This window comes from Glycine soja, chromosome 14, assembly GCF_004193775.1.
Source record: "Glycine soja cultivar W05 chromosome 14, ASM419377v2, whole genome shotgun sequence".
NCBI classification, from domain to species: Eukaryota; Viridiplantae; Streptophyta; class Magnoliopsida; order Fabales; family Fabaceae; genus Glycine; species Glycine soja.
The window spans coordinates 723,162-748,752 of NC_041015.1; the positions used below are offsets into that span (position 1 = coordinate 723,162).

Here is a 25,591-nt window from a genome sequence, read left to right on the forward strand (position 1 = left end):
ACAAAGTTCTTTACAAAATGTTTTGGAGAAAAATATTCATGGATATCCTATTATACACCTAGCTAGTGTGAGAAAAAAATAGATATCATAAATATAATGATGTAATATGAAGAAGAGAGATAAGGAAAAATTATAAATATACAATTAGGTGTTTAAAAAGTGAGCATAGGTGTACGTGTGGGGTGGGGTTAACTGTGAAAAGAGAAGTATATTTTGACTTTGGGGAAAGAATTAATGAATAAACGTGAACTTGTGAAGGGAGAGACCGTTTACATTTGTTACTACGTTGGATTGTTGTTTGTTGTTGTGGTTGGACTTGTTGTGCATGTAGAGAGAGAAGGTTAATTGTGAGTATCGAGGGGAGAGAAGGGGCCAAAAGAAAGGTCCAAACCAAAGAACTGGAACCAATGCGGTGCTTTTTTCCTCTTGTTGCTTTTCTATATAGGTTTCGGGGTGAGCAGATTTGGTGTTTGTTGTTGTTTGCATTCTTTTTTCAATACCTTGTATCAATTGAGGACCGTTACGGATCAGAGAGAGAAGAAACTGAGTTCGCTAACTTTGAATTTTTCTATATATGCTTCGTCGTGCTGTTGCATGAATTGTCACCCAGTCTATGCAGACGTTTTGTGTTTTTTTCTGGACGAGAGACTTTGGACCATTTTTTCATTTTTCAAAATAAAGTAGTATGAAGAGATTAAAGTCAAGTACTCAAGTGTGAATTTGAGGCTTCCTTCCTTTCTATGGGGTCATGCCATGCATGCCTGTTTCATCACCAAAAATTGATCTATTAGTTCAGCCTACAAGTCTAAAAATTGGGCACCTATAAACCAGAAGCCTCCCACTTGAATAAGTTGGTTGGCGTATCTTATTATTGAGTGTCTTCCATTTCATAGTAGAAAAGCATTGATCTTCAATTCCGTTAAACTTAATTTTGTAAAAATATAAATGTTTGTATATTAATTGTTAGATAAAACTATTTTTGCTTTAATTAAAATCCTGGTTTAACTAAGAATGTGTTTGGTTACCCATTATGCATGCATATCTAATGAAATTGTGTCATATACAAATAAATGAATAATAAGGACGTATCCTATGTTTGGTTAGGCCTTGCAACCACATCAAATGAAAAATTTAGCATTCTGAGGACAAAAAAAGCCAAAGTAATATCTAAATTGCTTCCGCATTGCGTTATATCCAATGTTATCACAAATACACACTTAAAAATTATAATTTATAGCGTCTGGTTGACCCGCGTTAGAAAGTCTTAAACAATGTAGTTATATTTATGTATGCATGTTATCTAATAAAATTGTATCAAATATAAATAAACGAGGTAGAAGTTATAATTTGCAATTTCCTTCTAGGTGGAACTTCACTAACGTGCACTAAAAGTGATAGGAAATAGTTTTTTTTTAGTTAAAAACTTTATATTAATTTTTATAGCAATTTTTTTTAGTTTAAAAGCATCTAAATATAAATTAATTTACTTGAAAATCAATTTTAATTAAAATCTATTTTACAAACACTCATCCAAAATTAAAATATTATTAGTAAAAAATAAGTTGTTCTTAGACTTATATTATGTATGATTTCTAAATTAAGTAATTAATATAAAAAATTAATAAATTTATCATGATAACTTATTATAAAATAACTATAAAATTATTTTATATTATTAATGTGTTGAATGTGGTAAAAAAATATTTTATTTTTCTTTATTAGTTGAAAATATAATAAAAAAATAATATACAAATATCATTAATGTTGACTATTATTTGCATATATACCACTGTAAAGTTGGACAAGACATACTGTAATGCATGTATATCATATCACTATACATTAATAGCTATTCACCTAATATATATATATATATATATATATATATATGGCAAGTGCGCTGATAAGGTTGAAAACTCTACATTCACGCGATGCATTACTACTAACTAGGTACCATATCAAGCAAGAGTTGACCTCTATGTCTATGATCAGACCTCTGTATAATTTTGTAACATTGTTTCCCTTTCCTACGCTCCAAGCAAAACTTTGGATTCCATCAGTTTTCAAGATTTGGTTAAATTATCTTTTTGATTTGACTTATACCTTGGCCTGATTCTACCAAATGTTTCATTTAATTATAAAAACAAACATACAGCTGATGCACTGATGTAATTTAAAAATATAAATATAGTATGTTATGTTTTTTTTTTTTTTTATGAATCAGGTACCCTAGTCCGAAGCTCAAGTATCAAAATACTTAAATCTATTTAAGAAATTAAGTTCTTTTAATATATATTTTTTACTTAAATATATTTTTCTTTCTTCCAATTTAATATTTTTTATTTATTTTTATCTTTATAATTTTCTTTTCGTTTTAGTCTTCAGAAAATGTGTTTATTTTATTTTTTATTCTTAAAGTGTTTTAAATAGCATTCTGAATAGTAAAACAAAAAAATTATAAGAATGAAAATAAAAAAATATTAAATTCCAAAAACAAAAAATATATTTAAACTTATATTTTTTCATACCCATGTCAAGAATCAAATGCATGATTATAAATATTTAAAGGATAAGATTATCACATACATATGTTGGCACATGTTGGTTGGTCTGCTTTAGTCTTATTTCTTGCTAATGTTTCATTCTCATGATATAGAATTAAAATGCATAATTTTCTTAATAGCAATGCCATAATTTCGGTTCTTTTTTTATTAAACTTATTATAAAATTCAAATCTTAATATATATATATATATATATATATATATATATATATATGCAACGCAAAACGAGGATATCTTTGTATTTGGCATGATGAACTGCGTTTCTTAATTAATTATTTGATAGAATATACATCTTAATTAATATTGATAATTAACTTGAACAAATATAATGGTGATCGATGCAAATAATATAATTTGCTTAGATCAGGAAATTAAGAAAGATGCTCTATTAACTTGAAGACAATAAGATGAACTTGTATTTTCCGTTCCAATCGAGTTGGCATTTGAACACCAAAACAGTGCAATTCAGAAACAAAAAGAGAACGCACTGGAGCAAGCAGAACCAGAAAGAAATTTTTTGCTGGTGAATGGTTTGAGTAAATAAATGGAAAGGAAAGGAGGATGAATCATGTTCCAGCAAAGCAGTGCCTAAAGTAATTTCCTTCCATTGTGAGGCACACGAATAGAAAAGTCACGCTACAGTAATTTTATGTTTTTGCACTTGATGTAGAATTTGAATAGCAACAAAGAAAGAAAGAAGGAAGGAAGGAAAGAAAAAAGGTTATGGTGAGGCAATGACTATTTGAAATGTCTCACGGGGTTGGGTTTTCTCCCACAAAGAAAAGCAAAGCCCCAAGTCCTTTGAGACAGAAAGCATAAGATATAATATCATTTAGTTAGGGGGGCTTGAAATTGACATTTGATTTATTAATTGGGCTTCTGTGGAGAGAGACTAGACCCCACTCACTCAGTGCTGCAATATTAGAGAGTGTGTCATAAGGGGTTGTTTTTATTAGGTTGGACTTGTTCGTTGGACACACTCCAGGGAAAGCACTGTTCCCTATTCTTGCTCTTAGCAACTCGATAACTGCAAAACTACAAGGAGATGGCCGTAAAGTTTGCAACCAAAAATATTTTCACCAATATTTTTTTTTCTTTTCTTCCCCAACAACTATCCTTTGTACTTTGTTCTTGTAAGGTTGTGCCCACATACTAATTGGTCAACTAGCTAGTATATGATCAGAGATTCTACCATTGTCATGACCATACGTCAACATAGAACAGAGTTCAATTATAGAGCCAATCATCTGTGAACTGTGGTCCACTGTTAATGTGATTATACAATCTCATCTTTTCACTTACCTTTCTCCTGTATTCGTTTCTTGTTTTCTCTATCGTTTAGGACTTTCTGATCGATCCTCAAAGTTATTATTGTAGATAGATCATGTAACATATATACTGGCTAACTAAAACATTAGTTAAGATGAACATTTAATACATAAATCATAAAAATATTTTAATGGCTATAAAGAATAGTCATGTGATGCTTAAAATATAAAGAAAAGGTCAAAATGGTGTATTCACATCTTCTTTTTTCCCGATCGCGCGCTTGTTTGGTTAAAAATGAAGTATACCTCAATTGTAGTTCACCTTTGATTATTCCTATAATTAGAAGAGTTCAATAAGGAGAGATTAAAGAATTAATTATTATAAAAGCCAATAATTTCCTATTATATGTCAACCAATAATTTGATAATTTATTTCAATTAAATTATAATTTAGAGGTTTGATAAACGAAAAAGAATCTCATTCTAATTCCACTTCTCTCCCAAGTTTTTTTTTTCATTTTTCAATTAAACAAACATATAGAAACAATACACGTTTAAGTTTTCAAATTCGCTCGAAAATAGCAGGATTTCTATCAAACTAGAGCAGTTTACTTTTAAAATTACTATAGTGTAGTTCATTTAAAAAAAATCAATATGGGTAAGTCTTGCTTATATTATTTATTAATTTTTAACCAAATGCCAAAAACATTTATGACTGTCCAAAATTACCAGACATTACTATTATAGACTGTAAAAAAAATTGCATAAAAAGTTCAAAGGAAACCATATTCATGAAGAGCGACTTACTTATGTTATGTGGGTAAATGTTTAAAAACTACACTTGTTTAGTAATAATTTTAAAAACAAAATACACTAATTTGGTAAAAAAAGACAAAAGCAAAGATCGCCACCGGATATCATGCCTATTTTGCTCAAAAGTACGTCCAATTGGGTATCTCTCCTTATGTATTACTCTCTTCTTTTTTTTTCTTTTGTCTAAAAGAATAAAGTATTTTGTGGTTATTAATGGTGTATCAATATTATACTAGGTTACAATTAATTAGTGTTAGAGAAAAGATATTATAGCATAATAATGATTTGTGATCTCGCGATTAGCACAAGTATCTAGTGATAAAAGCTTTAAACAACATCCACAGAACAAACAAACAAGCAAGTAAAAGGTAAACAGAAAGACGAGGGGGAAAGCAAACAATGCAATGACAGCCAGGGTTCTAAATCAACGCTATCTCCTAACTACTCTCTTAGCTAGAAGTGGGTAACTGTGGAATCTGATCTTTATTTTGAAAATTTAGCTAAATAGGTTGTGTTTTTCTTCTTGTGTCTTTGCTTTTGCATGGGATTGAGGACTGATTTATTAATTTTTCATTATTCATTCCCTATGATCAAGGGGAGGGAAGAAACTTCCTCAATCTGGACACTAAATTCCTAGCCTGCTATCTATCACAAATCTTGGGTACGTGAGTAGTGAAAAGCTCTGACAAAACAAGGCATCTTTAAAACAGTGATTTTAAGCATAAAAACAAATAACTATGTGGCTCAGAGGATGCCAACAAGTCATAACATGCACAAGGGAAGAAGTACTATTAGTGGATCCAAAATTAAACTTTGTTAACCATCAAATTATTAATTCATTAGTGTTACATTGTCCCACGGTTAAATTTGAACTGGATAAGCATTCAACTCCCAGGCTGTCCAAAAAGAGAGGCAGAGTTGTTTTGCGCGCATTGCAGCTTATTACATACCACTGTATGTACTAGTTTATGGCAGTTTTAACTTTAAGCCCTAATCATTCAAGCTGATGGACAGTGGACAAAAAGCTGTGTTTGTGTGAATAAAAACTGCACCAACAGAAGGGGCAGTGCCAGGACATTATTATATGAATAAAAATTGTGTTGGGGGGGGGGGGCTGATATATGCTAGGAAATTACCAACTAAGAGGAGATTTACTTGAGTTATTTATGTCTAATTTTGTAAAAGTTTGGACAACAATACAAAGAATAGTTCTTATTTTCATTTATTTTTAAAATTTGTATTAGGTTAATTTTGATGTGCATCAAAAAGATCAAATAATTTCGGTTTGATCTATATGATATATATTTTTAATTCAATTATAAGTTTTGAGTTGAAAGTACTCAATGAAATGTTATTGAATAATGTAAAAAATAGGTATAATTAATTTGAGTCAATAGGAAAAAAGAAGAGTGTAATTTGCAACGCAAGAACTTGAGCATGTGATTTTGGAACTTTGTCACGTTAGTCCGAAACCTATCAAGGTAAGAGGAGAGTTTCTTAATTTTTCTTAGGTCTAAAATCAGTTATAATTTATTTGACGAATTGCAATTTTTATTGTTAGTTTTTTTTTTGTTTTTTTCGTCAACTTTATTCTAATAAATTAATTTAAAGTATTTTATTTTTAACTATTAAAATATTATAAATTTTATTTTTTGTCGTTGAGTTGATGTGACATACTAAAATAATTTCATTTTTTATTTTTAATTTTTTACTTTTTAGTAAATTTTATCTTAAACTTATTCACTTTTTAGCAAATTTTAACCAAAACTTTTATGCTTATGTTACCCGTAATTACACTTATGTTAGCTCAACAACTAAAATTCTTGGTAATTTCTCTCTTTCTCTCCGTCCCTCAAAACTGAGTTGTTTTGATTCTTGCTTGCTATATCTGTGGTGCCAATTTCTACACCTTTGATTGTAAGTGTTTTCTCTATTCAAGGCAACCAACAAACTTGATAATTTATAATCATATAATGATAAAGAGGGAACTAATGTTAGAATCAAATAAAAATGTTAGTATTTTTCTTCCTCTGATTCTGGCTCCGCACACACAGCACGCTCACTAACCACACTCATTGGCCATTATTAACTAATTGAAACCACAGGATGTAGTAGGAAGATTGAGATTAGTTAGTTGTGTGTTTGGATTTTTATTCACACAATTTGGATGTACATCCAAGAAGCAACTAGTAGTGCGTGTTTGGAATTTGGTTAAGACGAAAGAAATTATATTTAGATTGTAAAAGTTATAATTGTTAACTTTTGACATTGGAGACTTAAAATATTACATTTAAAACGTGAAATCAATCAAACTAGCTTGTAAAAGTATGGTTAAATGAATGTGGTTAGGAGATATCCTGATAAAATTGATTAATTATATTTTTTAAATAAATATTAATCATTAGTAAAATTAATAAAGACTTTCTAGTAATATCATAATGAAAAAGAAAAATGATATTTGACTTTTAAATTAATAATCATTGGCAATTAGTTTGATTTTATTCATTGGTAATTGAATTTGAAAAGTCAAAGGCTATTGAATAGTGTATGAGAGACGAGAGTGAGACAGGAGGGTAATTTGGACTTTGGACATCTGCATTTGGGCCAAATGATGAGGCCCACAGGCTGTTGGGTGGACCACACAGTCCAGAAATCCAAAGCATCCTAAGATGGCTGAGCACGTGTGGTTGGCTTGGATGAGTGAGTTGAGGGATTTAGAACTAGTAGTAGTGATTGAGTGCAGAAGAAGCTGCTTAACATAAATGGGATTTAGAATTAGCAGTTCCTCCTCTTCATCATGCTTTTGTTTGCAACGTGCGCTTCTTCCTCCGTTAACAGCGATAGCCACTTCTACTCGTGCCTTGAGGAGGAGTAATTGCATACCAAGTTGTTCAGTATCTTATCAAAAGTTTGTTGAGTTTGCATTGGATGAAACCAAACGCCACACTCACTTGATCCCTTCGCCTTTACAGGTTTCTCTTATTCCTTTCTCTCTCTCTCTCTCTCTCTCTCTCTCTCTCTCTCTCTCTCTTTCTTAATTATGGCCATTTTCCTGTATGTGTTGGACCTGGAATGGTTGATTAGGGTTAGTCAGTTCCATTCTGGTTTAGAACTTTTGTAATCACTCGTTTGTTGATATTGAAACCCAAGCCAATGTGAAATTTCCGCTTTGTAGTTTTTTAAAACTTAATTTGCAGAATTCTTCAAACCAAATTTAGGCAGTGTTTGGTATGTGTGTCAGCTGAAACGGACAAAAACATAGTATGTGAATTTTCCTTTTATGTTTCATTTTAAAAATACAACAGGACTTAAAGTTGAAACAAATGCACATTGGGGTTCTATAGAATGGGTGAAATCAAGGAGAACTGAACGAAATGCAACATTTCATTCTGTTTTGTCCATATACCAAATGCTACCTTACCTTACTGATGCATCTGTACATAATCGAGGCAAATTTTGATAAAATACTTTTTTTCTTTTTTAGATGAAAGAGTTATATGTTAGGTCTTTTTGCCAACATATGTGACCTTTTTGCTTTATAAAAACTAATAACTAATAATTTTTTATTGGTAGGCCTAAAACTATAACTATAGTAGACTTACCCTTTGGCCGACCCTGAGTAAGAAGAGAAAAAGAAATTGATTGAACTTCTCTACAAAACAAGTTCTCTGGGTTAGTGCTCAAAACCAAGAGATTATTACCATACATTGGATGACAGTGTTTAATAAATATAAATGAAGTAAACAATCATTTTGGTTTGGTCAATGTTTAATAAACATCTTCCATTTATTATGGAAGAAAAAAATGAGATGAAAAAGAGTTTTATTATGACTAAGTGTCATATCTTGTCCTTTTATATTTTTGTGTTGCCCTGTTGAGGATGTGGTGTACTGTTCCAATCACCAAGTTTCAGCTTCTCAGGATAGAACTAGCTCTTCAATTAATAAGCTGTTAACTTCTTTTTTTTCTTGTTATTGAGTTATTCAACTTTGTATTTCGTTTATATTTTGTTATAGTATTATTTTAAATTTAGTTTTATTGAACACATAATTGCTTTGCAGATTCTTAGTTGTGAATTTCGGTCCCTTGTTGTTCCCGACTCCTCTGCTTTGTTTGTTTAATTTGCTCTCCACCATTATTTGTGTGCATAGATCTTCAATCTACATTTTTGTGTGCTGTCTTGCTAGGAAAAGTTCAGTTTCATGAATTCCAAGGATGTTAAAGGAAGTTTTAGTATGCTATCATTTGAAGCTGCAAAAATTAGGCTTCTACGAAGTTTGATCATTCAGACAGAAACAATGCAGGTGGTTTTTTTTTAATGCCTATCAATTATCAAATTGATATATGGTTGGTATCTACTACTGTCTTAACAAAATATGCCTTTGTGTAGTACCTTGTATTTTATTACAGCAATAACAATTTCAAAATTTGACTTTGTATTTATTTCTGCCAATCTCAGTTTTCTTTTTCCTTTACCAATAAAGGATCTTTCATCTAAAACAATGCATGTTAACAGAATTAGTAAGCATCCTGTTGTATCTGCTTCAATATGCAATCTCTGATCCCCATGAGGTATAACACTTGTCAGAATATCTCATAACATCAATATTATATCTTGGAATATTTTAGAGTATCTTAGAAATTCTCTTAGGATTAGCTTATGTGATTTCTCAGTTTCCATTTTCCTAATGTTTTATGTTTTGCAATTCTATTTCAACAACACAAGAAAAAAATTGACGTGTCATTGCTGAAAGGTTCTGCTGTCTTTTGTGTCATGTCTGTGGAAAGGTTATTTTACAATATGCTTACTGCCTCTCTTTTTTGTCTTCGACTTCTTGTGCAGGTTTTGGATTTTACTGTCTTTCCAAAAGCAGAATATGATGTCCCCATATTTTGTGCTAACTTTTTCACCTCTGCTAAAACAAACATTATTGTGTTGTAAGTTATCATCTTCTTCCGCTGTTGCAATCCACTTATATAAATGTATAAAGGATGTTCTACTCATATTTTACTTTTAGTTGTGGAAAAGTCTAGCAATTTGGACTATGTTTGCAATTTTTAAACTTATTCCTAAGCTGCATTTCAGCTTATGGAAATTTATGCATGGGAATGCAATATTTTCCCATCCAAAAAGAATTTACCATTAATAATGAAAACCTATCTTGGGTTGCTTTGCAAATCAAAGTGGGAATCATCCAGTTTTAAATCTAAAAAAATAAGCCAGCCTCTGATCTATGTGAATATATACTTTCAAGAGGTTCACACAACAGAGAACTTTTATGTCTTCATTTGGGTGTGGTAAATGCATATGTTTCATTGCCTAGTAATACTCACCAAAATAGGTTATCAAGTATCAACTAGTCTCAGCAACAGGTATTTTATTGTACTTGGTAAAAGAAAATACCATATTTCATTAGGTGTAAATTTACTTGCATAATCACTTGAAGAGGATGTTTCATTCTTTTGTAAAATAGGTTCATGTATCTTTTATGGTATATTCCTCGTCCTTCCAAAAAAAAAAATGGTATATTCCTCGTTGAATAAAAGCATGCATTTCCAGACAAGAAGATTGATTGTGGAGGAATTGTCCACACGATGAACCAAACGGAGCTTGAGGGAAAGAGTGAAGTTATCATTTTAGGAGCAGATGTCCTAGATCTCAATGTTAGTTTAAGCAAGAGAAATAGTAGTTGTTTTACTCCAACCCTTTGGTTTTCCTATGAACCTTGAAAAAGATGAAGTATAGCCCTAATCAGCTATTTCATTCTCTTTAAAATGTGGTCTTGAAACCATAGTTCAGTAAATTTTGCTATATTTGTCATCTTAAGATATCATATGTCATATTCTATGTAAAGGAGATTTTAGCATTGAAAGCATCTTTGATTGACTTCTTGAAATTACGTTGTATGTACCAAAAATGTCCTTGTTGGCCATTGCTTTTCATTTTCTTATGTATTATAGCTTTACAATAAAAAAATAGATCTGAAGTTGATGTATGCTTTAATTTGAGTTTGTAGGCTTTTGGAAGAAGATTGGTATTGACTCCTCTTCATCCAATCTCAGAAAAAACTATTTGGTGACACTGTTATAATAAATGAGAAAAAAAAATGTGCCTTCATCAGTAAATACAAACTCAAGGATCTAATGTGTGTGCTGTATGTCTACTAAAATTTTCCACCTACTCAGCTGTGGAAGAATATTATAGTGTCATCCTTTTAGATAATCTATTGTTAGCCTTCTTAGGTTGCATTACTTATCCCTCTATTTAATTGTTTTTAGTCATATTGTCAGTGCATGTACTTTATATAATGGTACTCGGGAGTTGATACTTGGCCAAAATAACATAATGAAAAATACCATGCTTTACCTAGAAATAAAGCCTAAAGCAAATCTATGTGACAGTCTGTAGTTCTCATTTCTCCCCAATAGTGTTTACACCTTAAACGTTTTAGAAATCTAATATTTGTTCACTGACATTGCTGGTAATGTGCAAAAGTTTTCCCCCACTGTTCTATTGATAGCTTCAAACATTTTTTAAGAACAAATTACTGTATGTAATGCAGAGCACTAACCTTGAATTAATTATGTCAGGGACCTTAACCCTGTGCATGATATCATCAATCAGTATGAGTACAAGGAGAAGTACTTTAAAAGCTTAATTCCTCTTGGCCTTAAATATGCTGAGGTAAATGCAAATATTTTAGCGAAAATTATAAGAATTATTGGTAGAAGTATTTTCAGTTTAGAAACAGTTAATCACTCGACTGCATAACAATGTGCAAAGTTTTGTTAATAACAGCTACTTATTGACATGATTAGCCACATGAATGATGCATTGTTCTAAAACTGGATATACTTTTAATACGAACTCTATATGTTTTACTTTTCCATTTAGTATTGATTCATTAAAGTCCTCATCATGGATGCATCTCTGTTTTTCTGTAAATTATAGAATTTTTTTCTTAAAGGACCTAGTGTGTTGACTTAACACAGACTTTATGCAGCTTTTTCCATGGGGAGGGAAGCTCACAAGTGAGTCCATAAAATTTTTTTCGCCAATTGTCATCTGGACAAAGTTTACCTCAAACCCACAAAAATATGATATTTTGTATTCCGCATTTAGGGAATATTACAAGGTAATAACCCCAGCATCATGGTCAACTTCTTGAATGACTATTCATATTTTGCCAAATACTCTCTCCATTCCTATATATAAGACCTTTCAACTAATTCACACTCTTTAATAAAATTGATTAATGTAGTTTGTGCCATTAAATTTGTCAATAATTATACTATTTTCAAAATTTCCCTTAATATTTTTTAAATTAATCATCTCTCCCTTTCCACTTAATTTCTTCTTCCCTAATTAATTAATTTTTGGAGATAGAATAATGATTATGTAACTTGTGGCTACTCATCTTCTCCAATCATAATATGAGAAAGAGTTTATCTTATTAATTTCCCGCATTTTTTATTTTTTTTTGCTAAAAAGTTTGTAGTTAGTTAAGGTATTTTAGGAAAAAATAATTAATACAAGAGACAAGTAGAAAATGGTCTTATAAAAAGATACAAGAATTTTCTGAAAATGGTTTTATATATAGGAACGGAGGGAGTATAATATATTTAGTCTACTTTAATAAAACTGACCTTGTACATGTGTAATTTTTTTTTTTATCTTGATGACTGTTACCCTGGCAGGTATGGTTGGAATTGATATGCAAAGCAGTTAAAGAGACAGATGAATCTCAGATTTTCCACAATCTCGAAGCACAACATAGATATCTGACATGGAGAGCTGAAAAGGTAGTTCACAGTTGCTAAAATTTTCTGGCAGCCAATCATAAATATGATTGGTGATCTAGCCATAAGCAAACTTATATTTGTCCCTGGTATAATTGGTTTAGGATTTTTTAATTCACCCAGGATCTTCACTCATTTAGCTAGCATCGGTTGAAGATAATTTAGATGATAATATTAACAAAGATGGTTATGCTGAATTTGATGTCTTCAAAAAAGCTACCTAACTTATTGTTTCTAGAGCGATGTAGAAAGCTATTTTCTGCATTCAAATCTCAACAATAAAATTGTCAAATAAGTTTGGAATAAAGTTTTGAACTTCAAACTATATAGAATATATAGGGCCTGTCTGGATAAACTTATCCAAAAACACTTTTAGGTAAAGAAAATAAGGAAAAATGAAAAGGCTTCTCCATAATCTATTTCTAATTCAGTTTTACCTTTTAATGGACCTGGTTTATGGACATACTTGAAAGTAGGATCCAGGACGAGGTGTTTTGAAGAAGCTGATTGGTGACACACTTGCCAAGGTAGGCCAAATTTGTGGTCGATTTATTTAATTCCTCTACAACCTAGTACTACACATCCTCACTTCCTGTTTTATACTAGGATATGTTGAGAAGCTTTCTCTTTAATGGAGTCGATGAACTTGGAAGCAAAACATTCAATGATTATTTTCCACAGTACTGCTGTCAAGAGGGAAATCTAAATAAAAAAGGCAATATTATTGGGAAGTCCTTTGAAAATCGCCCTTGGAATGCTAGAGGAGAATTTATTGGTAACAGATTTTCAAATTGGTTCTGCATATTTATCTATGGCATTTTGCATGTATATGTTCGCTTATTACTTTAAGTTGCTTAACTGGCAGTTTGATTTGAGATACGACAGACATTAGGGCTTGGATTCTATTTTTCATGATTAAGAATGAGATGATTTCAGTAATGAAATAGTTGTATCTTTTAGCAAGTTTCAAATACTTTTGTTGAAGCAAGCACTTACAAGCATACTATATATAGCACAAGCAATCTTCAGAATTATAATGTTATCTGTGGGGTGCTTGAAAAAAAAAAAAATAGACTTGTGAGAAAGTAGTTCACAACTTTTATAAGTTTTTGTTTTCAATTTATTTTAATAAGATTTACAGATAAACTTGTTAAAATAAGTTTTTTTTTTAACTTCTCAGTAATTCTGTTAATTTTATGAACAGATTTTTATTTGGTAAGAGTTTATTAAATAAGTGCTTAATGAAATTTTTTATTTTAATGCATCCTTAGTTTATAATTTTTAAGGATCCTTCAGCTGGATTGACGTTGATGTGTAGCCTGAAGGCCAAGGCATACTTACCGCGGTGCTGACATTTGATCTTTGGAATATTTTAGGTGAATGACTGTATACTGTAGAAGCTTGTGCACACGTTTGCAGTCAAACTTTTAATAGGCATGCCACTGGTTAAAATTTCGGCTATAGCGGTTCTGCAAGCGTACAAAAGACCGCTGCAATTTTTGTAGACAAGTTATGCTATAAGATGCTTGTAATACATATGCTACGTCGACACAAATTTTTGCATGGAAAAAAATTTCTGTAACAAATCTCAGGCTCAGCACCTATGGCTGTACGTGTTTGTACATTCGTATTGAAAGATTCTAGTTATATAACTGTAGCTATGTCCGATTAGCTTCAAGTCCTAGAAATTTAAATGTAGTACTTTACCATGCAGTTTAGATTTATTTGTATAACCCAAAAATTGTCACTCGATTCAGTTTTTGGGTTAAATCAAGAATTTGTTGGATACGATTGGGCTATGTATTCGGCATGCTGGCTAAATTGGGTCTCTTTGTAATTTGGGTATTTTGGAAGTTGTGAATTTCGAGTTGATCCACCTGTCTCATTTACTCAAGTTTCAACCTCAAGCCTAGATTATGGGAAAGGTAGTTCATAAATTATCTTTAACGTTGATTCTTAATTTTTGGTTTACTAGAACAATTTATACATAAAAAAAAGGATTAATAGCATGTCTAACCATAATTTTCATTATTTTACAAATTTTACTTTAGGGTGTGTTTAGGTGAGAGAATTTTAAATTCTGAGAAATTTTAAATTCTAACAATTTTAAATACTTCAATTGAAATTCTTTTATCTTCAAAATTTTGTGTTTGAATAAAAAAATTAAAATTGTGAGGGTGAAAGAAAAGAAAATGAATGCAAAGAGAAGAAAAAATATGATTGGTGTGCTTCCAAAAAGAAGAATATTGATGCAGTATGAGGAGTCGCAGGAGAACTGGGACATGGTGACATACACCACCACACTCACTCAACCATAACATTCAATCAACGACGTAAGACATGGCTCAGGCCCTCCACGTCGGTAAGCACCTCCACGGTTGCTCCCCTGATCGACGCTCTATGAGTTCAGACGATGTTTCTTTAAGAAGAGGATCATCGGCATGAGAGAAGAGTCACGCGTTCAAGAACGAAATTTTTGAAACTTTCAGGTGGAAGGAATGATGAAGCTTATAGAGGAAATACCTGAACGAAGATTCTTCTATCAAGAAGAGAATTTTTATTTCCTACATTTTATTAGGAAATTAAAATTTCATATTTGTAGTTGTTTAAAAGTTTATTTTAAAATTCTAAAAATTTAAATTTTTCATAAATAACATTCAAACAATGAATTTTATAGTAAATAAATTTAAATTCTCTAATAATTTTTTTTCATCAGTTAAAACTCTCTATCCAAACACACTCTTAAAGTATTTTTTTTTAATTTTATCATTTAAGATTTAAATTTTTATGCATTTTACTGATACTCACGTGTCACTACAAAAGGTTATCATTTTTTTAAAAATGAGGTTGCTTTATTATCAACATAACAGATAAATGCAAAAAAAAAAAAAAAAACTCAAGTGGTATAAAAAATATAACTTGAGTGGTAAAATGTGAAAATTAAAAAATTAAGTGATAAAATTTTTAAAAAAATTGATTGATAAAATTTGTAAAATGATAATAATAATTGAATGATAAAATTTGCAATTAATAAAAAAAATCACATAATTGTAAAAACATCTGTCTCCTTTTTTTTTTCGTTGAAGTACACCTTTACCAAATCTTACGCTATATGATTTTGATCATAACATAAGCGCTGATGTGCATGTGAACCTAACTTTTTTGTCACTGTTGTACAAAGCATGTTGTGATTGCAATTTGGAAATGTCCAAATCATGGTTTAAGTTAAAAATAAATAGATGTTTCTATCAAAATGTAATTCAAGATTTTTCAACTGAAATCTAAATAAATTGTTTGGATACCTCTTAAAATCAATTTTAATTCCCAGAAATTATGATGAAAATTTTAAAAAGTTGAAACAATTATTTGTTGCTTTGGCTTTTAACTTGATTTAAAAATTGATTTTGAAAGAATTAAAAGGTTAATTCAAACACACACAAAGAAATTCATTTTCAGATTCGAGTTTCACTCGTCGGTATCATCATATGCGGCAACCCAACAGGCAATAAGATAAGAAAAAAGTTTAATGGACACCATAACTCTTATGTAATACCTAAAAAGTTTAATGGAAAAAAATATAAGTATAATAAGATTTTTTATATGATAAGAAGAGAAAAATAAAAGGCATTGGTCAGATATTTATATATATATCATTACTCAAAATATAATTTCTCTAATCCCCCATGTCGTTTTTAGATACCTAAAAAGACAGAAAAATAGAAGAAAGAGAAAGATAGGCTATGATAAGTAAATACAATATGGTAAGAGAAGAAATAGGAAAAAAATAATCATGGATGTCATGTTTACATGATTGGGGGGCTGTGAAGTGCAGGACAACAAATAATACTCTATTTTTATTTATATCATGTTATCACACGCATCACTTGATTCTTTGATAAGAAAGAAAAAAGAAAGAACAAAGTAAAAAATAGATAAGAAATATAATAGAAACAAAATTTTTGGTTTGAGAACAATTGTGAGAAAATAAAAAGGAAAATACTAGTATTTATTTATGCTCATTTTTAAGGAGAAATAAGATAGTGTGAGAGCCTGGTCTTTTTATTTCTCTTCCAACTTATTTCTCCTTTATAAAATTTTTTTATTTCTTATCTCTCTTTTGTCTTGTTTTCAATCTTTCTCCTATTTTCCCTCCATTTCCTTCCCACCAATCAGACCTATGCACTAAACAGTACAGAATAAGGAAGAATCAATTAGTGGGGTTGTGAAGTCCCCTTGGTTTCTTGAAGTCATTTTATACATCAATATTTCTACATCTCATGTTTACATGAATCTTTGAGGTCCCTTTTATAACTCTATTGCTCAAAAACTGTATTATTAAGGCGGATTTCCACTTATTTCTCTACTAGTCTTTTAATAATTCTCTATTCAAGTCGAAAAAACTGAAGAAAAATAAAGTAAAGACAGGTTCTAGTTAAAGAAAATAAGGAAAAGTAATTGCAGCTAATCATCTCTTTCACACAGTTCCACATATAGTATTATACTATTTGAATGAATAATTCTTGCTAGCTACTTCAATTTATTAAAAAACTACTATCTCCTAAATTCCAACAAGAAAAAAAGTTCATATTTGAATCAAGTCGTAAAGTGATCCATCCATTGTTCAAGTGCTCCTAGAAGAGTCAAAAGGACATAATTTCATATTGAGATAATGAAGCTGGAATGACATGGTCAGAAGTTACATTCCATTCTCAATCAATCTATGCCATGCGCGTATTTAAAGCCTAAAATTAAATATGAGGCAGAGAGAAACATCGAAGGTGCAGCCAGCAATATATATTAGTATATCAGAAGCAGGTCTATATATATAGCTAGGGTAGCTAAGGTATGCATTGCAGCAGTAGCATGCAGCAGCAGCTACGATATATCAGAAGCAGACAGAAAGACAGACCAGCAGAAGAAAAGCATTGTCAAGCATAGAAGCAGGAGAGACTAGGGACTAGAGAGCAGTAGTAGAGGCTACCACCATGCATGTCTCTACCCTCACTTTCTCCTTATTCTTTCCCTCTTTTAAATGCCCTAATAAAGAACTTGTCATTCATTTTTATCATAAGCTTTTAATTTCGTAACTGTTCATGCTTGTACGGCCTTTATATTTTTGGCTATTCTGCATAACTAAAACTTCAAAATTATTTTCCTGCTTACTTGCACTTGCGGCGTCTCTTGCATTTACACTTACGTAGTGAACAGTATTTATATAAATTAATAGAAGCATGTTTATAACCAACGACTCAAGTTTGGCACCATAATGGTGTACGTACTCCCTTGCAAACGCGATGATGATGTGATAAATAGTAAATGATGGGGTATTTTTAAAAAAAAATCACACGTGTGATCAACTTTAAATTTAGGTGTTGATTAGGTTCTTTTTTATTAGGTATAAATACAAATTTTGAGATTTCTGACAGGGAAGAAAACTTAAAACCTCTTCTGCCTTTATACATTTTTTTTCATTCGGTTCTTAATTATATGGAAAACATTTAGTTCTTATACATACCAATATAGAAGAAAACAAAACATAACAAAACTCATCTACAACAAATGTATACACTAGATGTCTCAGCAAATTTAATCACAAGTTTGGACCTTTAAAACGATGGAGTCTCCTGAAAAAAAAACACCAATGTCGTTTAGCACCCCAAAAATCAGATTGCATTCTCTCTCTTTTTTTTTTTATCCTCCTTTAAGCTGACTTTGAAACATCATCTTGTAAAATTGTCATACTCACCTCAAGTTATGATAATATTGTTCAAAGCTTGCTAGTAAATCAACCTTCTTAATTTCTCATAAATCACTTTAACTATTAATTAAGCAAAACTACTTTTGATATACTCTCACTTACAAGTTCCTTGAGCCACCATGTTAATCACACCATGAAACTTGTCATGAGTTGCTTGTATTTTCTTCATTCATAACCACCATATCAAAACCAAGTAAAATCCAAACATCTTTGTCACATACTCAAATGGTTGGATAAGATAGCTTTACTCGATTGATATGGTGATTAATAACAGGTAATGAAATGTAACTTAACTACTAGCATGGAACAAGATATTCTTAGCTTGAGATAGTATAAAGAATAGTATTAGACAGTTGAGTATAGGTGTTTTAATTTGGTTCTGTTTAGAATGGAAGAGAAAAAAAGGAAATTCAAAACAATGTAGTTTGATTTTGAGTGACAGCCATTAATTTCTTTTTATTTGATCAGGTTCTATTAAATAAACTTCCTTTAGTTAAATTTATAGGTCAAAAGTCATTATCAAATTTGCTCAGATGCGATGAACACGTGTAATATAGTAATAGACTCCTGGGAACCATGTTAAAAATAGTTTTATTTTAAAAACGGAACTTGATGAAATATAAATGTAGTTTTATTCCTCCAAGTTCAGTGGACAAAAAGATACAGTAATTAAAAATTATAAAAAATGGGTATCAAGTTGAACACCCGACAACATTTATAATTGACTATTGGAAGATCCAAGTGAACGCATGCATGCTAGATTCCCATGTTTTTGGACTTACTAAACTCTCAACATCTACTAGGTGCCTGCCTCGGCCTGTCTACTACGTAGAACAAATAGATAGTGACCAAGGGAGAGAAGGAAATATTAAATAATAATAATAATAACAGTGGTAGTAGTAGTAACAACAACAATGGATGTGAATTTTGTGAGAAAGATCGAAAGAGAGAGATAGGTACAAAAAGGAATGGGAAGTTAGAATGAATGAGAGCATAGTACTCCTAGTAATAATAATTCCTAAACCTAAGTCTAAGGCTAAGGATCCTGTACACCAAAATCCAATAAGTTAATGTTATTGTCATTGGAAGAGATAGCGACGTGTCTGTCATTGGCCACGAAGCTATTCAGCTCTCCAGCTCTGAGGCCAAGTGTGACACACAAGCGTCCTATGGCTTGCTCAATGTCCCAAACCCTCAAGGAAGGCGAAGGCGAAGGCGAATAGGTTAACGCGTAGCCAAGGTTCATGCAAGCCCACAAACCCTGAACCCATAATAACCGGTTCAACCGAAACCGACTCAACCGCTCCAACGTGCTCACTCGCCGAACCGTTCCCACGCCGTTCCTCTCAACCACCACATACGCCTCCTGACTCGCGTCCAGCGAACTCACCACGAACCCCGTCGTGGACCCCACGTCACGCAACAACACCTCCGGGTTCCGAAAACTGAAACACACCAACCTCGAACCCGTGCACGCCACAACATACTCACGCTCCGTCACCCGCACGCGCCCCACGGCTTCAACTAACTCCGTCAGCATATGCCACCCCATAACCGTTTCTGGATCCGTCAAAGAACCACCAACGAACACGCGCTCCTCGCTCCGCGCGTCCCATATCTGAAAAGCCCGCCCCGCTATTCCCGCGAACAGGCCCACCCACCACCGGCCCGTTCCAGCGAACCCGACCAGCACCCCGTTGTTGACAACGTCACCCTCCACGGCCCGGCGAGCTTGGCTGGGCCCAGGCCCGGGCCCGTTCACGTTATCCACGTAGATATCCCCGTCCAGCCTGGCGAAGGCAATGTTAGAGTTGAAGATAACAATGCCCGAGACTGAGCGTGAGAAAGGCCCGAAGAGGTGGCCGTGTAGGGACAAGAAGGTGGTGACGTGGGCCCGGGTTTCGAGGTCGAAGAGGCGCACGGTGCCGTCGACGAAGCCGCAGGCCAGGTGGGTGTCGGAGAGGGCGAGGCAGCGACAGAGCAGGTTCTGGAGGAGGTGGTGATCCGAAGGGTCAAACACCGGTGGGTCGAAAAACCTGTGTCTCCCTGTCGAGAAGTTCCTGGCCGTCCGATGCCAATACATGTACTCCAGCTGCCACGTGGCCCTCAGTCGATAGGTGCGTCGCCATATGCGTCTCGTGAGCCGCTGCCACAGCAGATCCGACCGCGACACCTCTCGCCACGTGGAACATACCTGCATGCACAATTTTTCAACCAACCTAGCTGTAAGTTAAAATAGCTTGCACGAGAGCTTGATTGATAAATTAAGCAAGTCCCTAGAATTATTTATCCAAAAATAGAAAGCAGAGAAATCGTTTTGTTTATAAAATCCTGTAGCATAAAAACAAAAGAATATGTATATTTGATTTTTGTGGGTTTTTTTTTTCTTAACTATAAGTAGGTAGTAATAGATGAAAAGGGTGAAGAGAGAAACTATTGAAGATGGCAGAAGCAGGTAGCTACTATTAGCTAAAGCTTGCAGAGAGCTACTCGGGACTAGAGATTATTTGCCTTCAAATGAAGCAATGCTTACAGTACCTAGTAGTAAATGGCTTCTCATTTAATCTTTATTTATTATTATGTCAGTGTACTTATTTTCAGTTAGATACTCTAGAATCTTAGATAATAATGACAACACTGCTATATGGCATGCCTTACGTATGAAATATGCATAAGCTCCTCCTAAACACAGAATTAAATTAAAGAATCCACCATGAGCTAGCTATAAGCTTGCACAATCTTAATTTGTAACAATGACAAGTCCATATAACAAAGTGCAATTTTTACATACTAGAATAAGCACAGAGAAAGATATTCCATGGATATACTATCTCATAGAGGTAGCCAAGTAATTGTCAAATGGGTCAAAAGGGTGAGCTAGGTTCGACTTGTCCAGCTAGAATATGAGTTATCTATCAACATGCCCTAGAAGAGAAAATTTAACAGAATAAATCCGTAGAAGGATTAAAATATACGACAATTTGAATTGAGAGTGGGGAGATCTAGCAATGAGTGAAAAGAAGACACAGATGACATCAGATCATGGCTTGTATACATGTGGTCCATGCCATAGCGGGGATACGGCAAAATAACGAAACTAGTCAATATCGTAGTTCCTGTTCGTGTAGGCATGTGTGTGTGTATAATGTAAACATGGGTATGAAAAGCGTGCTTCCCCACAAACATTTCAGTTTCATTTCCAAGAAAGGTGTGGCCAAGGGGCCTGTCTTGTTTCAAACAGCGAATCTCTAGTTCTATCCACGCACACAAGGACCAGTCCAAGCGCCCTGAAGGGAAACTTAGATTAACAAAATGAAGGAGGATTTTTTCTTAATTAAATACTGTGATTAAATGTGAAAAAATAAATTTTAAATATGGTTTGCATATTTAATAATAAAGGTACAGGTGAAATTCTTAATAAACAAAAAAGAATTTTTCATAGGTTTATATGAGTACTTTATACATTAATAATTATAATGTTTATAAGAGACGTTGGTACATAATTTTATCCAAAAAGATCCACCTTTATAGAGCTGTTATAGTTTTTAAGTACAACTAAAAAATATGCATGCCCCAACTCCCGAGTCCCAACTATGTTGTGTGAGTGGTGTGCAATTATTATTATCATAACCTATATAGTACACACCATATGATATTAGTATTTAATTTATTGGGAAAGAAAGCTAAAATTATAATAAGTGTGAACTTCTCAGATAGAAACAAAAGGAATGGAGTGTCGCCACGACAAGAATAGGGTTCCATGTGCCTTTTGGCATTACACAAATGCTGCTTTTTGACCGCATGTATACATGCCAGTTTAGATTATAGGATATTAAAGCAACGACTAATCACCGGTTATTTCAAATGTTTCAAACCTTGATTGAGACTAGAGAAGGTGCAAAGTTTATCCTGCAACCAAATGCAATTGGTATTTTCTATCAGAAAAAATATACTCCTATATTGTAACTAATAGAGTAGGAACTTTTTTATTTATCAGTAGGAAAATAAATACCAGAATAGGACGACACTCTAACTAAATAATGTAACTAAGAATCTCTTCTTCATTTGTGAGAATGTAATCAAAATTTATTTTTATTATTATTATTATTGTTGTTACGAATTAATGTAATTTCAAATCTATTTTCCAGATTTCGATTGCTTGGAAGTACATCGACTGACTAGTTTAACCAGACAAGCTTATTCTTTGAACACAAATGAATGATAAGAGAAAGCTAATTAACTTTCATACTATAGTTAACCTTCTATCAACTATCTTAATCTTAATAATATATAATATTATTAAGATTAAGAAAAAGAAATGGTGTGCTTCCGAAATGGTGTCCTTCCGAAATATTATAAATTAATTATATGCAACAAGCAGGATAAAAAAAAGTGTACATTATGAATGTTCCAACTATATATGGAAATGGTACACTTACAAGGACGCTAGGAATGAGACATAAATAACTATATATGCCTCCCTCCTAATGTTATTATTTCAGAAAGCAACTTCTTTTAAAACAAAGTAAAAAAGCTAGCATCCACATATTTTGAGATAGAAAGGCATGCAATGGATCTTCTAGCCTAGATAGCAGGGAAAAGCTCAGTCAAAAAGGATTCATGCCAAGAAAGGGAAACAGCAAATCGAAGCCAATGTAAGCCTTTTCATTGGTTGTGAAAAGGAGGTCCAAAACTAGACATTTTTGAAGAGGAAGAGAGAACAGATATTGGCAAGAAGGAAAAAAACACCCTTTTTTGAAAGGGACACACATTTAGTTTGAAAAAGACCCACGTAAAGTAGCTGCTTTCGCGGAACAGTTTCTTCTCGGATGCTTGAAAGCATCTTCAACTAAAACCTAAATCGGCACTCATCTCCCCTTATCCACTGAGTTGAATAATGTATGCCTCTCTAAAGTTTAAACAATACACAAAAAGAAAAAAAAATCCGAATAAATAAAAGAAACGGATATGATATATACATATAATATTATTAATTAAGTTAAATCCATAATGTCGATATTATTATTAAGATGAAATAAAAAGAATCAGCATCTGCAGGTTGCAATGCTAGGGTTCACGTCTGACTTGACCAATATTTTGTCTAGTTTCGGAACTGAAAAAGCTATCCGTTACGCATGCTGAAGATTCTACAAATCTTCATTTTAAGCAAACTAAGAATCCATCATCAGATTAAGTAAGGCAAACACAACCAACCAATATGAGCAATCATAAAAAATTTATCTTTTTTAACAACTCTCATAGCAAGCAAAAAAGTTAAATGGGGCTAAAGAAACTAATTAAGGGGATATATATATATATATATATATATATATATATATATTAAGGTGGTCTTCAACCTTTACATTCGTACTCGTGAGACTTCACTCATACTTGTATTTCAAAGAAGAAGAGAGAAAAGTACCTACCTGAAATAAAATGGCAAGGGCAGAAGCAGCAGAAAGACGACCATTGTAGTTGGCAGCATCAAGGGCAAGTTGGGTGGCCAAAGCTTCAAGAAAAGGCTCAGGCAAGACCTCATTCATAGCACGTTGACGCTGAGAGGAGGAGGAAGAAGCTTCAAATTGACCACTACGGGTGGTTCTCCTCGTACTAGGGCCAGGGATATCAGGGGCAACAGCGTCATATGGGGTTGAAGAAGAAGTTGATGATGATGATGATGACGAAGAAGAAGTAGAAGACATGAGGGTGTGAGTGAAGTGTGGAGGCTATAAAAGTGGGGAAGGAGGACCAGACCAGACCAGACCGGAAAGGGAACAAGGACAAAAAGGTTGGAGATAAGGACACAAAGTGAGGGACCCAAAAGGAGGAGGTGTCTGGGAATTCTTCCTTATACTATCATACTATGTCTATGTCTTGTGTATCTCTAAATCTCTACACCTACCTACAACTTTAAAACCAAACCTCTGCATACACCATACACCTTTCTCCATCAAATTTGTACTATTCAATAAAATAATCATATCGTTATTAATAACAATATAATAATAGTAATAATATATTATTAATACTATACTATGCTTTTTACACTTATGATATTTGTGGTTTCTGGAGATGTTTCCGCACTGCGAGGACGGCTGTGGGTTGGTTTTTCAATCCAGCTATAGCAACTCAACTGGTGCCATGGTCTTCAGGTGTTTTTCAAATGCAACGTGGTGGTGGTGGTCCTCCTCCTCAAACTCTCCCTCTCCTCTACATTTATTTCTTTTTCTTGATCTTCTACTTTCTTTGTCTTCAAGTGCATTTTCGATTCGTCAAATTAGTTTATTGTTTTAAGCTCACTTTTCGATTGGTGGAATTTATTATTGTTTTTTAAACAAAAGTTGGCATGTGTCTAGATTAACTTATTTTAAAATTTTTTATGATTAAATTATCATGTGAAAGATCCCACTTGCATGAAAGTGGTTTTAGCCATGTATGTATAAATAATAATAATGGAATGGAACTGTTCCACTATTATTTGTTTTTTTTTTCTTGTTCACACTTCACAACACAATCATACTCCTCTTAAAAAAACAACCATACTTTGTTTTTGTAAATCATATAGCCTCTGTTAAAAATAAGAACATGTCATTTTTTTTTATCTCCAATCAATTTTTTTATAAACAATAAATATTTATAAGTAAGGATGATAAAATGACAACTCGACCCATTTTAGTTTGCTTGGCCATTAATCTGCCAAAAATTGGCTAGAATGGATTGTTTTATTTTTAATATACGGTTTGAAAAATAGAGCTTGCTCGGCTTAAGGGTGGATTAGCTGATTGACACGCAAAAGTATAATTTTTTTTTATAAAAACTAAAGAATATAAAATAAAATGATGTCCTAACACATAATACTAATTTCTAAACACAACACTACTTTCACAAGCCAAAACAAATTGATGGGTTGATACCTTTTTCTCAACCCATCTAAGAAAGTAGGTTCAATAGACTTTCTAATAGTCAAATCTATTTTGTCCCCCATACCTTGTAAAAAAAATAAAAAAGGAAATAAAGCATTTTTTTTCTTATAAGTTCAAATTAATTTATGTATAAAATTTTTTTGTTTAGAAGACAAGTTTCTCTTTTAGGTTAAAAATCGCTTATAATAAAATCAACTTTTTGAAAAGTTAAATGAATTTTTTTTCATTTTATCTTTAATTACGAGATAAAAAATTTATAAACCATTTTTAACTTATAATAGAATAAACTTATTTAATTTATTTTTTAGCTTTGAAGTATTTATGAAAAATTATCCAAATAAAATACAATTGTAGAATTTTATCACTGCCTTCAAATCTACAAGTAAATTCAGTTCAATAGATAAAGCGCATGTTTGTATTACAAAATTGCCGGCGGTGTTTGAGGCAGAATTTAAAAGAAACACCT

General features: G+C 32.5%; 2 protein-coding genes across 8 annotated transcripts; one reads left to right on the forward strand and one right to left on the reverse strand.

Annotated features, from left to right (window-relative positions):
- Positions 1-7,331: 7,331 nt before the first annotated feature.
- On the forward strand, positions 7,332-14,333 carry LOC114385397 (phytochromobilin:ferredoxin oxidoreductase, chloroplastic-like). Of its 7 annotated transcripts, none has more exons than XM_028345457.1 (9): positions 7,333-7,616; positions 8,832-8,948; positions 9,488-9,582; positions 11,236-11,329; positions 11,649-11,780; positions 12,343-12,447; positions 12,921-12,971; positions 13,051-13,219; positions 13,731-14,333. In XM_028345457.1, the coding sequence occupies exons 1-9, from the start codon at positions 7,407-7,409 to the stop codon at positions 13,760-13,762; spliced, it is 1,005 nt and encodes a 334-aa protein (XP_028201258.1). In that variant the 5' UTR covers positions 7,333-7,406; the 3' UTR covers positions 13,763-14,333. The 7 variants fall into 7 exon arrangements, with proteins under 7 accessions (XP_028201260.1, XP_028201258.1, XP_028201257.1 ...); XM_028345458.1 differs by having other exon boundaries at positions 7,334-7,616; positions 13,821-14,333; XM_028345456.1 differs by lacking the exon at positions 13,731-14,333 and having other exon boundaries at positions 13,051-13,388.
- A 4,767-nt stretch (positions 14,334-19,100) lies between these two features.
- LOC114384711 (transcriptional regulator STERILE APETALA-like) lies at positions 19,101-24,056 on the reverse strand. The gene is made up of 2 exons (XM_028344454.1): positions 23,629-24,056; positions 19,101-20,396 (listed from the first exon to the last, which is right to left on the reverse strand). Exons 1-2 carry the CDS (start codon positions 23,902-23,904, stop codon positions 19,239-19,241), a joined length of 1,434 nt encoding a protein of 477 aa, XP_028200255.1. The 5' UTR covers positions 23,905-24,056; the 3' UTR covers positions 19,101-19,238.
- Between the last annotated feature and the right edge of the window lie 1,535 nt (positions 24,057-25,591).

Coding starts and splice junctions, on each gene's coding strand:
- LOC114385397 (XM_028345456.1), top strand. CDS start 7,407: ATGGGATTTAGAATTAGCAGTTCCTCCTCTTCATCATGCTTTTGTTTG. Junction 9,583..11,235: donor AAAACAAACATTATTGTGTT/GTAAGTTATCAT, acceptor TAATTATGTCAG/GGACCTTAACCCTGTGCATG. Junction 12,448..12,920: donor TGACATGGAGAGCTGAAAAG/GTAGTTCACAGT, acceptor ACTTGAAAGTAG/GATCCAGGACGAGGTGTTTT.
- LOC114384711 (XM_028344454.1), bottom strand. CDS start 23,904: ATGTCTTCTACTTCTTCTTCGTCATCATCATCATCATCAACTTCTTCT. Junction 20,397..23,628: donor CCCTTGCCATTTTATTTCAG/GTAGGTACTTTT, acceptor TTGTGCATGCAG/GTATGTTCCACGTGGCGAGA.